The sequence below is a fragment of the Eurosta solidaginis genome, chromosome X, assembly GCF_040869045.1.
Source record: "Eurosta solidaginis isolate ZX-2024a chromosome X, ASM4086904v1, whole genome shotgun sequence".
Taxonomy (NCBI): Eukaryota; Metazoa; Arthropoda; class Insecta; order Diptera; family Tephritidae; genus Eurosta; species Eurosta solidaginis.
The window spans coordinates 65,015,750-65,028,100 of record NC_090324.1 but is presented as its reverse complement, the minus strand read 5'-3'; the positions used below and the strand labels follow the sequence as shown (position 1 = coordinate 65,028,100).

The window sequence follows — 12,351 nt, the reverse complement described above, 5'->3', positions numbered from 1 at the left end:
ATGCATGTTTGTAAGGTGGTTTCAGAGAAACTTGGTATTTTTGTTTTTTTTGTTCTATTTATAGAACTACAACGAACTAACCAAATGTTGTCTGTTCCTATGAGTTAATCGGGGATTGCCCGTACTGCTTTAAATGTATGAAAACATTTATTTCAAGCAATTTTTAATTTTATGATTTGTTTAATAATTTGGGAAAAAATTAAACAACGTGACATCAGGACGGACAAGGCGACAGCTGTTTCGATTATACCTTGTATATCTCTTCAAAGCCTTTTCTCCCGGGAGTGGGAGTCGAACCCGCACTCCTACGATAGTTGAAATGGTTACAAACGGATTCAGCTACGTCATGCCTTAATTGTTGTAAAGTTTTTCCCAATTGCCTTCTTTTGCAAATATTCTTCTACACATCACATACTTCGCATGTAATTATATGTTGAAGTTATGCATGGTTGTAAGGAGGTTTCAGAGATATTTGGTATTGTTGCTGTTTTTGTTCTATTTATAGAACTACAACGAATTATCCAAATGTTGTCTGTTCGTATGAGTAAATCGGGCATTGCCCGTACTGCTTTAAATGTATGAAAACATGTATTTCAAGCAATTTTTAATTTTACGATTTGTTTAATAATTTGGGAAAAATTTAAACAACGTGACATCAAGAGGACAAGGCGACAGCTGTTTCGATTATACCTTGTATATCTCTTCAAAGCCTTTTCTCCCGGGAGTGGGAGTCGAACCCGCACTCCTACGACAGTTGAAATGGTTACAAACGCATTCAGCTACGTCATGCCTTAGTTGTTGTAAAGTTTTTCCCAATAGCCTTCTTTTGCATATATTCTTCTACACATCACATACTTCGCATGTAATTATATGTTGAAGTTATGCATAGTTGTAAGGAGGTTTCAGAGAAATTTGGTACTGTTGCTGTTTTTGTTCTATTTATAGAACTACAACGAATTATCCAAATGTTGTCTGTTCGTATGAGTAAATCGGGCATTGCCCGTACTGCTTTAAATGTATGAAAACATGTATTTCAAGCAATTTTTAATTTTATGATTTGTTTAATAATTTGGGAAAAATTTAAGCAACGTGACATCAGGATGGACAAGGCGACAGCTGTTTCGATTATACCTTGTAGATCTCTTCAAAGCCTTTTCTCCCGGGAGTGGGAGGCGAACCCGGACTCCTACGATAGTTGAAATGGTTACAAACGCATTCAGCTACGTCATGCCTTAGTTGTTGTAAAGTTTTTCCCAATTGCCTTCTTTTGCATATATTCTTCTACACATCACATACTTCGTATGTAATTATGTGTTGAAGTTATGCATGTTTGTAAGGCGGTTTCAGAGAAACTTGGTATTTTTGCTGTTTTTGTTCTATTTATAGAACTACAACGAACTAACCAAATGTTGTCTGTTCCTATGAGTTAATCGGGGATTGCCCGTACTGCTTTAAATGTATGAAAACATTTATTTCAAGCAATTTTTAATTTTATGATTTGTTTAATAATTTGGGAAAAAATTAAACAACGTGACATCAGGACGGAAAAGGCGACAGCTGTTTCGATTATACCTTGTAAATCTCTTCAAAACCTTTTCTCCCGGAAGTGGGAGTCGAACCCGCACTCCTACGATAGTTGAAATGGTTACAAACGCATTCAGCTACGTCATGCCTTAATTGTTGTAAAGTTTTTCCCAATTGCCTTCTTTTGCATATATTCTTCTACACATCACATACTTCGCATGTAATTATATGTTGAAGTTATGCATGGTTGTAAGGAGGTTTCAGAGAAATTTGGTATTGTTGCTGTTTTTGTTCTATTTATAGAACTACAACGAATTATCCAAATGTTGTCTGTTCGTATGAGTAAATCGGGCATTGCCCGTACTGCTTTAAATGTATGAAAACATGTATTTCAAGCAATTTTTAATTTTATGATTTGTTTAATAATCTGGGAAAAATTTAAACAACGTGACATCAGGACGGACAGGGCGACAGCTGTTTCGATTATACCTTGTAAATCTCTTCAAAGCCTTTTCTCCCGGGAGTGGGAGTCGAACCCGCACTCCTACGACAGTTGAAATGGTTACAAACGCATTCAGCTACGTCATGCCTTAATTGTTGTAAAGTTTTTCCCAATTGCCTTCTTTTGCATATATTCTTCTACACATCACATACTTCGTATGTAATTATGTGTTGAAGTTATGCATGTTTGTAAGGAAGTTTCAGAGAAATTTGGTATTGTTGCTATTTTTGTTCTATTTATAGAACTACAACGAATTATCCAAATGTTGTCTGTTCGTATGAGTAAATCGGGCATTGCCCGTACTGCTTTAAATGTATGAAAACATGTATTTCAAGCAATTTTTAATTTTATGATTTGTTTAATAATTTGGGAAAAATTTAAACAACGTGACATCAGGACGGACAAGGCGACAGCTGTTTCGATTATACCTTGTAAATCTCTTCAAAGCCTTTTCTCCCGGGAGTGGGAGTCGAACCCGCACTCCTACGATAGTTGAAATGGTTACAAACGCATTCAGCTACGTCATGCCTTAATTGTTGTAAAGTTTTTCCCAATTGCCTTCTTTTGCATATATTCTTCTACACATCACATTCTTCGTATGTAATTATTTGAAGTTATGCATGTTTGTAAGGCGGTTTCAGAGAAACTTGGTATTGTTGCTGTTTTTGTTCTATTTATAGAACTACAACGAATTATTCAAATCTTGTATGTTCGTATGAGTTAACCGGGCATTGCCCGTATTGCTTTAAATGTATGAAAAGATTTATTTCAAGCCATTTTTAATTTTATGATTTATTTAATAATTTGGGAAAATTTAAACAACGTTACACCAGGACGGACAAGGCGACAGCTGTTTCGATTATACCTTGTAAATCTCTTCAAAGCCTTTTCTCCCGGGAGTAGGAGTCGAACCCGCACTCCTGCGACAGTTGAAATGGTTACAAACGCATTCAGCTACGTCATGCCTTAATTGTTGTAAAGTTTTTCCCAATTGCCTTCTTTTGCATATATTCTTCTACACGTCACATACTTCGTATGTAATTATGTGTTGAAGGTATGCATGTTTGTAAGGCGGTTTCATAGAAACTTGGTATTGTTGCTGTTTTTGTTCTATTTATAGAACTACAACGAATTAACCAAATGTTGTCTGTTCGTATGAGTTAATCGGGGATTGCCCATATTGCTTTAAATATATGAAAACATTTATTTCAAGCAATTTTTAAATTTATGATTTATTTAATTATTTATTTATTTATTTATTTATTTATCTATTCAGTCTATGAAAATACAGGTCTTACAGACTGCCAATAACGGTACATACAAAAAATATTAACACAAAGATAACAAAATATACATGTAAATATATAGTTTACAATAAATAATAAGTTCTTATAACAAACAAATTAAAAACAATTAAATAGCTGATTTTAAAATATTTATAAAAGCGTCCCTACACATAGAAAAATCAAGCTCAATAGAAGATGAAATCTTATTGAATTCGTTCAGGGCACGTGCAATTGGCGCATTCCTTCCATAATTGGTTCTAATATTAGGCGCCTTCTATTCTAAGCGAGCACGAAAAGAACACTCGCTTATTCATCGAATTACATTCAAAGCAACAACACTAACTCGGTTATTTTATCCAGTCCTCGCGAAGTCGGCTAATCAATAACCGAGTTGAGAGGTAGTGTTGAAAATAGAAAATATTGCTCTATTGTGAATGAAGTTTAAAATACACCAAGGAAATTTTTTGACATATAGAACTATCGCAGCCAACTTCACTCAAAAAGCGCAAAACAAAACAAAAGAAAATAAATCTTTTGTTATTACATTTCATTGCATATATATTTTATGCTGCATAATGCCGCAACAGCCGTGCTATCCACCACAACCTGGTCCACCTGGTTATCCTCCACAACCTCAGCAGCCAGGTCATCCTCTACAACAACCAGCTGCACCAGGTGGTTACATGGGTCAAATCATGCCACCAACACAACCTGGACAGGCGCCAATGCCCAGGCAGCCACCCATGCCGGGTCAACCCCCAATACCCAGACGTCCTGGTTATAAGGTATGCTAATACAATTAATATATTTCAAATATTGCTGATGATTGTTTTTCTATTATTTTCTTTAGCAGCACCTGCACCTGGTACTGGTATATATCAACAGCCGCAACAGTATGATGAAGCCCAACGCCATTTAGATCCCGATCAGATGCCAAATCCGATAAGGTTATCTTTGAAAATCAAAATGGCGCTGGTTGTGCTTTTATTACTTATCAACAGGGTTTATTACCACCACTGGTGACCACAAAATATGTGGTAGAAGATCAGGGTAACTCCTCGCCACGTTACGTTAGGTATTAATATTCGAAATTAATGTTTTGTTTGGCAATTACATTGATCTTTCTCGTTTGCAGGTCCTCTTTGTATTGCATACTTGCAACAGCTGATTTATTAAAAACAACAGCTTTGCCCTTTACACTTACCATCTCACCAATGGCACGAACGGTTGAGGGTGAATATGAGCCACTCATGTCCAACATCAATGCCTCGCAATCAATTGTGGACGCTGTACGCACTACATTGGGTCCACGCAGTATGGACAAGCATATTGTTGATTGCAGTGGTAAGGCCACAATTTCAAATGATGGTGCAAACATTATGAAACTATTGGATATCCAGCCCTAAAACTCTAGTCGACATCGCCAAATCTCAAGATGCTGAGGTAAGTTTTTTGTTATATTAGAATGTGTAGAATAAAAATGTTTCTCTTATCAGGTCGGCGATGGCACCACTTCAATAGTACTTGAAGCAGGTGAAATCTTAAAACAAGTTAAGCCATATGTGGAGGAAGGCGTGCATGCATTAAAGCTATACGTAAAGCATTACAATTATGCATGACCAAAATATGACATGGCTGTAAATGTCGAAGCGCCAATTAAAGGAACAACAACGTGCTTTATTGCAAAAATGCGCTGCCACAGCAATGTCCTCCAAACTTATTCATCAACAAAAAGATTTCTTTTCTAAAATAGTTGTGGACGCTGTACTTTTCTTAGTTGGACCCAATGTCATACAAAAAATTTAAATCGCATTATTAAATATAGAATAGGAATTCAAGGCTGAGCGTGATAAATCTGAAGTACGTATTGATAATGTTCAAGAATGCTGAATGGCGTATTCTGTACAATAAACTAGCTAAGTAAGGCGCCATTGTTGTGTTATCTAAACTACCAATTGGTGATGTTGGTACACAGTATTTTTCAGGTTGTGATGTGTTCTGTGTTGTTCGTGTACCAGAAAAAGATTTGGAACGTACAATGAAAGCGTGTGGTGGTGCTGTTATGACTACAGCTAATGATATTAATTCAAGGGTTTTGGGTCACTGTGATTACTTTGAAGAACGTCAAGTTGGTGGTGAACGCTTCAACATTTTCCAAGGTTTGATTTTGGGTTTGACATTGATTTTATTTTCATAGTTTATAATTATTTAAGGTTTGCGTTAATGCTAGAACATATACATTGATTTTACGTGGCGGTGCCGAACAATTTTTGGAAGAAACTGAGCTTCGTTACATGATGCTATATTGATTGTGCGGTGTACAATTAAACATGATTCTGTTGTTGCTGGTAAGTCAAAATACAAATTGAAAAAATGTCTAATCTTAGGGCCTCATTCTCTATTACGAAACGAACTTTCGTTGCGGATCAGAGACGAATTGCTAGTGTATTTGCACTATGTTAAACAATGGCAACTTATCACTTGACAATTACTTTTGCCTTCCTGTTAGTTAGAAACGTAAAGACCGAACAAAAATGATAGAGAATACCATTGCTAGACGAAATCGTTTGGAGGCGAATCGTTTGTCTGAGCTATCGTTCGCAATACAGAATGAAGCCTTTAAATTGTTAAGTAATATAATGAAAAGATTGTTCCAACTCTCGAAGAAAAAACTATTAAATTTGTGTCAGTGAAATGATAATTATTGCTTTTGGTTGTTAATTTTGAGGCATTGTCTTTGAGTGCCTTCTGATTGTATATGCCGGTTCTTTTGCATTCTTTTACATGCATAAAGTGCCGTTGAAACCTTCCTCACCCTCTCCTCCACGTTGAGCTTCCATGACAGCTTACTGTCTAGGATGATTCCTAGATATTTTGTGCACGGTTTCTCCCTTAGGGTCGCCCCTCCTAACTTAGGGACTTTGTACCTCTTTGTAAACAAGACCATATGCAACGTCATCTGCGTAAACCGTAAGTTTTGCTGGTCCCTCGTAGAATCCCGTGAGCAGTTGGTTAATGACCAGAGTCCACAGCAGAGGTGATAGCACCCTTCCCTGAGTGCCCCTGTCCTCTAATTTCGTGGCCGCGTACAATCCCCATTGCGATGTAATCTTACTGCAGTTTAACATGCAGTCGATCCATCTGGGTATGGCTGGATTTACTTCAACGTAATTAAGACCACCCATAATCGCCCATTTAGAAACACTGTTGAAAGCCCCGGCAATGCTTAAGAAGACTTCTAGAGCATATTCCTTATATTCCAGGGCTGTTTATTTTATTACAAAGCTCATCGATATAGGAAACAATAGCATAGGCGTAGAAGCAATAGTGACTCCTCCTGGTGGTAAAGGTAGCTATTGATATGAAGAAGTTAAACAGAAATTTGAATATGAGTTTTTTTTTAAGTTATTGCAAAAAAGCGTTGAGGATTTTTAATATCTTACGAGGTACCTTCGTACATGTTTCTAAGAATGAAGAATGAGACCTATTCAAACTTCGCTATACTTTAACATACAATAATTTATCCCATTTTAAAACAATTATCATTTTTTGATTTTATTAAATTTTATAAAATGTTTCTTCCTCTACAGTGCAATTTACTTATTAGATGGTAAAGATGGCTTCGCATTATCTCCGTCAGTAAGTGTGACAAGGTGGCCACAGCGTGACTCGGAGCGTCTCTTCAATAGCTCTCTAGTGGTGATGGTGACAGCAGAGAAACCCAACTGTTTACAAATGTTACACTTCAAAAAGAATCAAAATATCAAATATTTTACCTAAATTTGAACTTTTTATTTGGTGTTCTTAAAATTTTTTTGAGTATACAATTTTGTCAATTTTAGTATAACAAAGTACAAGTTTTATTTTTATATTGCATTGATTTTTGAGTATTTTTTTTACCGAAAAGTCTTTAAAATTTTCTTTCATAAAAAAACTGTTTCACAATTTGTATAGAAGAAAATCTCAAACACCCTTCAAAAAACTTCAAAAATCAACGAGAATTTTGTTATACTAAAATTGATTTTGCTACAAAATTGTATACTCCAAAAAAGCATAGAACCATAAATAAGAAGTTCAAAATTTCGGTAAATTTTTGCGTTTTTCGAAAACGTTTTCGATACTGTTTTTCATAGCTTCAGTTAAAAAAAATCATGGAAGTTTTTTCGTGTAGTATCGGAAATAAAAAAAGTATTTAACTGACGAAATGTATTAAGAATTGAGACTGCTATTTTTCTGTTCGCAGGTGTAAGTTCATTATCAAAATGTTTGATGTTTATTCATCTTAAAAACGTGTGCATAAAACACTGCCTTTCATTTTAAATTGCTTTATATGTTAGGAAATTGAAGTACAAATTAATTTTAATTTCTACTAGAAGTATGATATGTTTAAACGGTTGTTTTTTATGAAATTGGTGGTTTTTAAAAAAAAATTTAAAAAAGGTAGGATCCGTAAATTGCCTTATATTTTATGAAATTGATGAACGAATTAATTTAAAAAATTACTAAATGTATGAAATGTTTATGCTGTTATGTTATGTTGTTATGAAAGAAAGTGAATAAAACGATTGAAAAGTTGCCTTAAAGTTTTAGCTTTTTTTTGTTTAAAAACACATTCTATTTAGCATTTACTATTTTTAATAATAGTGCATAACTATACAGATGAACCGTTTCTTTGCAGTGTCACAAGTACACTTTTCTATGTATCGAATTATTTAGATTGATTATAAACAACCGGTAGAGTTAGGTTACTCTATGTAGAGTTCAGTCTGGATTATAATCATGTTCAATTTTAAGATTATTTTATTATCAACTGGACTCATATGTCAGTATTATTATTAACAAAAAAACTAAAAAAGACATTTCATATTTTTGCCAATGATTTAGTTAAATTTTTTCGAATACGGTTTTAAGAATGCTTGCTTGAATGGAAATAACTGTAGCTTACCAAAATTGCAATAAGTTCAATGATTTCAAAAATGTACTTGTGCCAATTTCAATAAACGGTTCAAATATTATATCCACATTAGAGATATACGCCGCCGCCGTGGTGGACAGTCGAACTAGTACGAAAACTGAAGCTACGCGGTCATCCATAATGGGCTCTTATAACATAAGGCCGGAAAGCAACATTTCACATCTTTCAACTTTCATTCTAAAATATCGTTTTGATTTAACGAAGACTATTGAAATCAATGTTGTGAACACAAACGTCTGCAAACTTTGGTCTACATTTTAAAAATTTGATCCAGGGTCCTTGTAAAATTTTAATTATGTAGATGCGCCGAGGATTATACGATACCCATGTCGCAATGACATCCACTTAGACTGCTTATGATTTCGAGGGCGGCATCCTTGTCCGAATAGTCACTCCCTAACGTTTCAAGGTGCTTCTCTGGTGTAGCTCGGAAGTATAGCTCGACAGAAGCATCCGTTGGAAAGTCTTCGGAGCTACACCAAGAGCTTCTAGGACAGTGACGTCGACGAAGGTATGAGTTGGAAGTCGCAGTCCTATAGCCTCCGTGCTGTCATATGGTGTGAGGGTCAGGTGTGGTAGCGACTGGTGGTCGGGATTGCTACTGTTCGCACATCGGGAATTGTAGCTCCTAAAAACAGCCGAAAAATCTGGAGGCTACATGTGCCACTAGAAGCATGAGTATTAAAAGACCACTAATAGCAACCGTAAGTCGCCTTTGTGTGTGACCGCCAAGGAGCCACAAACTACGCCGAATATACAGACAAAAGTGTGACCATTTTATGTATCTCTTCCGAAATGGTCAAACCGTTGATTTCCTTAAATAAATACAAACAAAACCTTTCCTAAATATTTGTTTAAATAGAAAGATCAAGCTTTTTAAAGTAAAAATACCGGAGTACGCCGCCGCTGCCGCCGCCGATAAAAGGATCGGCGTAAACCTCTAATCCACATATACTTACGTAGTTGCTAACTAATTCTAATCTCTTATTTAAATAATTATATGGGACTGCATTTATTACAGTTTATATAATGTTATTTAATTTTATTTTCTGCTTATCATTTTTGATTTATAACTCATTAGTTTAACAAGGGTTGACAAATTGTTATATTATTAAAAAAAAATAATAATATTTTATAAAATAATAGTACCATACAATCACTGGAGTCAACATCCATGCCACGTATAGGGGCTTTCTTAATGGTAGTACCAGCGTCACCATCATCATCGGTATCGTCGCTTGTGCTGCAAAGTTTTTTCAATAAATAACCAATTTGTATTTGACAAAAGCGTTTGGTGCCTTTAGCCATAGTTGACATTGATTTGATCTTAAATTTTAAAATATATATGATAGTAAAATGTATATATTAATTTTTTTCATGCTAATCACTTACGACATTAAATGATGTGATTCTGTATCAAATAGTTGAAAAGGTTTTGCCTCCTGTCAAGTGCTTCATCAATACCGGATTCATCCCTTTCATCCTCAGTAGCGAATAGGGTGTCTGTACTTTGTTCGTTCATGTCATACAAGTCGTCAAAAGAAATGCAAATGTTATGCAAAACGCATACGCTGACTACTATGTTAGTTATCATCTTAAAGTCAGTTTGCTCTGTAAACATTAAAAGCCTCCGAAATCTGCCTTTCAACAAACCAAATGCGTTTTCAACTACCATTCGTGTAGATGAAAGTATTTCGTTGAACTTTCTTTGCGCATCATTTAAATTTCCATAGTCTTTGAACGGTGATACTATCCACTTGTTCGAAGGATACGCGGAATCTCCTATGATGAAATGCGAGTTGGGAAACATTTCCTCATAATGACTTTCTGCGTCTTCAAAGAGTTTGGATCGTCTTAGTACCCTATAATCGTGAAGCGATCCTGGTTCACCACAGGTAATATCAATAAATTTTTTGTTACAATCGACTACGGCTTGAACCACTATGCTGTATGCTTTCTTCCTATTAAAGTACATTTCCTTACAATTCTTTGGTCCCTTAATGGCAATGTGTGTGCAATCGATTGCCCCAATTACACCCGGAATACGTTTCTTTTCACGAAATTGTTCTGCATTTTCATGCAAATAAGCCCCTTGTGGCCACTTTATGTGTTCATCGGCTATGGACACCAAAAAAGTAGCAACTCGCTGCACTACTGACCACGCTGCCGACTGAGCCACCCCAAACAAATTACCTAGTTGTCTGAAGGTCACTGTGTTGCTCACGTACCAAATATACATATATACAGACTTTTTGGCCGTAACTGGTGGCCTTCCACCGCTAGATGGATCAGGGGCATAATTGGAATATCTCACTAAAAGGAAAAATAATTTAAGTGATTTAGTATTTACAAACTTATATGAATAATCTATTGGATATTACTAATAAGGTATTCCACAGTTTCACGTTTCAGTCTCATGTGCATCTTAAAATCTTTCTGATTCATCGCATCAAGAGTCGCTTCGAAATTTTCGCACTTTACATGATCTTCGTTTTCGGTGTCAGAGTCCTCAGAGGAGCTGGAACTTGCGAAAACAGCATCCAAGATTTCGTCGACAACTTCTTCCTGCCTACGGGCACGCAATTCACTCTGGTCATCCAAGAGAAGAAATTCAATCTGAAAGATTACTACACCTTATTTCTTTCTAATTTCTTTAATTAATTAGTAATTTACCAAATAGTTTTCCGGAGCACTCATTTTGCTTTTCTTTTATTAGTATTTTGCTTATTTAATGCCAGTAAGTTTTCGAAAACGTTGTATTGCAAATTTCACGAGTTTTGCAACGAAAATATAAAAAAGGCGCCAAGATAGGTGTTCAAAACACAACAAATATTATAATTTACAAAAATGTTTTAATTTTCGTGCTTAAACAAAGAAAACGTCAATAATAAACAACAGATGATTTTGACAGCTGAAATGTTACCAGTGTTGTTAAATACATGCAGGGAAATTTTAACCGAGTTTGGCGTTCTTTTCGCACTCGCTTAGAATAGAACGCGGCTATTGATACCATAAAACGGGCAAACATTACGAAGGTCCCTCCTTGGAACATTAAAATTAATTTCCAAAAGAAGGTCAGCGCAGTCTACATCTCCGTGGATAATGCCAAACAAGAAAGTCAAGGAGAGAATAGATCTCCTGGAGGAAGAGGGTATGTAAACCTTAACGACCGTAAAGCAGTGAACTCGCTTAAGCCTGTTGATTGAGAATTGTTGGAAAGGTCTCCAAATGATGGTAGCATACTCAAGATGAGAACGTATGAATGAGGAGTAGAGTACTTTTAAAGTATACGGGTCAGAAAACTCCGAACTATTACGCCAAATGAAGCCTAGCATAGCATAGGCATTGGCAACGATGCAATCAATATGGTTCACGAACATAAATTTTGTATCAAATACAACCCCAAGATCTTTGATTTTTTCAACAGTCTGCAACGTACTGTTAGCGATACTAAACGAACTGTTGAGATTTGAACGAGATTTTGAGTACGTTACGTGGAAGCATTTATTTATATTTAATGAAAGATGAGATCTAATGCACCAGGAGTAAAGTTTATCAATATCAGCTTGAAGATTAATCATATCGTTTGCGGAATTTACAACAGAGTAAACTTTGAGATCATCGGCGTACAACAGAAATCTAGCGTAAGAGAAGCATGAGCTAATTTTATTGATGAATAAGATAAAAAGTAATGGTCCCAAAATACTACCCTGCGGGACGCCCGATGTCGCCAAAAAGGGATCTGATGATACCCGATCAATAGAGACGGTACACCATCTATTACTTAGATATGATTTTAGCCACAGCAAAAATGTTGAATGAAAGCCAAGGCAGTACAGTTTGTGAATTAGAACATCATGCGATACCTTATCAAAAGCTTTGGAAAAGTCTGTGTAAATACAGTCGACCTGAAGACCAGATGAAAAGGCAGAGATACAATATTCACTGAACTCCACAAGATTGGAAACGGTAGAGCGTCCAGAAACAAACCCATGCTGTCTCGGACAGATCAAGTGCTTCACTGAAAAATAAATATTTTCCTTGACAACGCACTCAAATAGCTT

General features: G+C 35.8%; 2 protein-coding genes across 2 annotated transcripts; one reads left to right on the top strand and one right to left on the bottom strand.

Annotated features, from left to right (window-relative positions):
• Window positions 1-3,887: 3,887 nt before the first annotated feature.
• Window positions 3,888-5,274, top strand: LOC137234981 (protein transport protein Sec24C-like). Its single transcript, XM_067758255.1, has 4 exons — window positions 3,888-4,097; window positions 4,314-4,387; window positions 4,448-4,755; window positions 4,809-5,274. Exons 1-3 carry the CDS (start codon window positions 3,888-3,890, stop codon window positions 4,716-4,718), a joined length of 555 nt encoding a protein of 184 aa, XP_067614356.1. The 3' UTR covers window positions 4,719-4,755; window positions 4,809-5,274.
• Window positions 5,275-9,423: 4,149 nt separating this feature from the next.
• On the bottom strand, window positions 9,424-11,113 carry LOC137235454 (uncharacterized). Its single transcript, XM_067758459.1, has 4 exons — window positions 10,961-11,113; window positions 10,669-10,903; window positions 9,680-10,600; window positions 9,424-9,613 (listed from the first exon to the last, which is right to left on the bottom strand). The coding sequence occupies exons 1-3, from the start codon at window positions 10,982-10,984 to the stop codon at window positions 9,684-9,686; spliced, it is 1,176 nt and encodes a 391-aa protein (XP_067614560.1). The 5' UTR covers window positions 10,985-11,113; the 3' UTR covers window positions 9,424-9,613; window positions 9,680-9,683.
• Window positions 11,114-12,351: the final 1,238 nt, after the last annotated feature.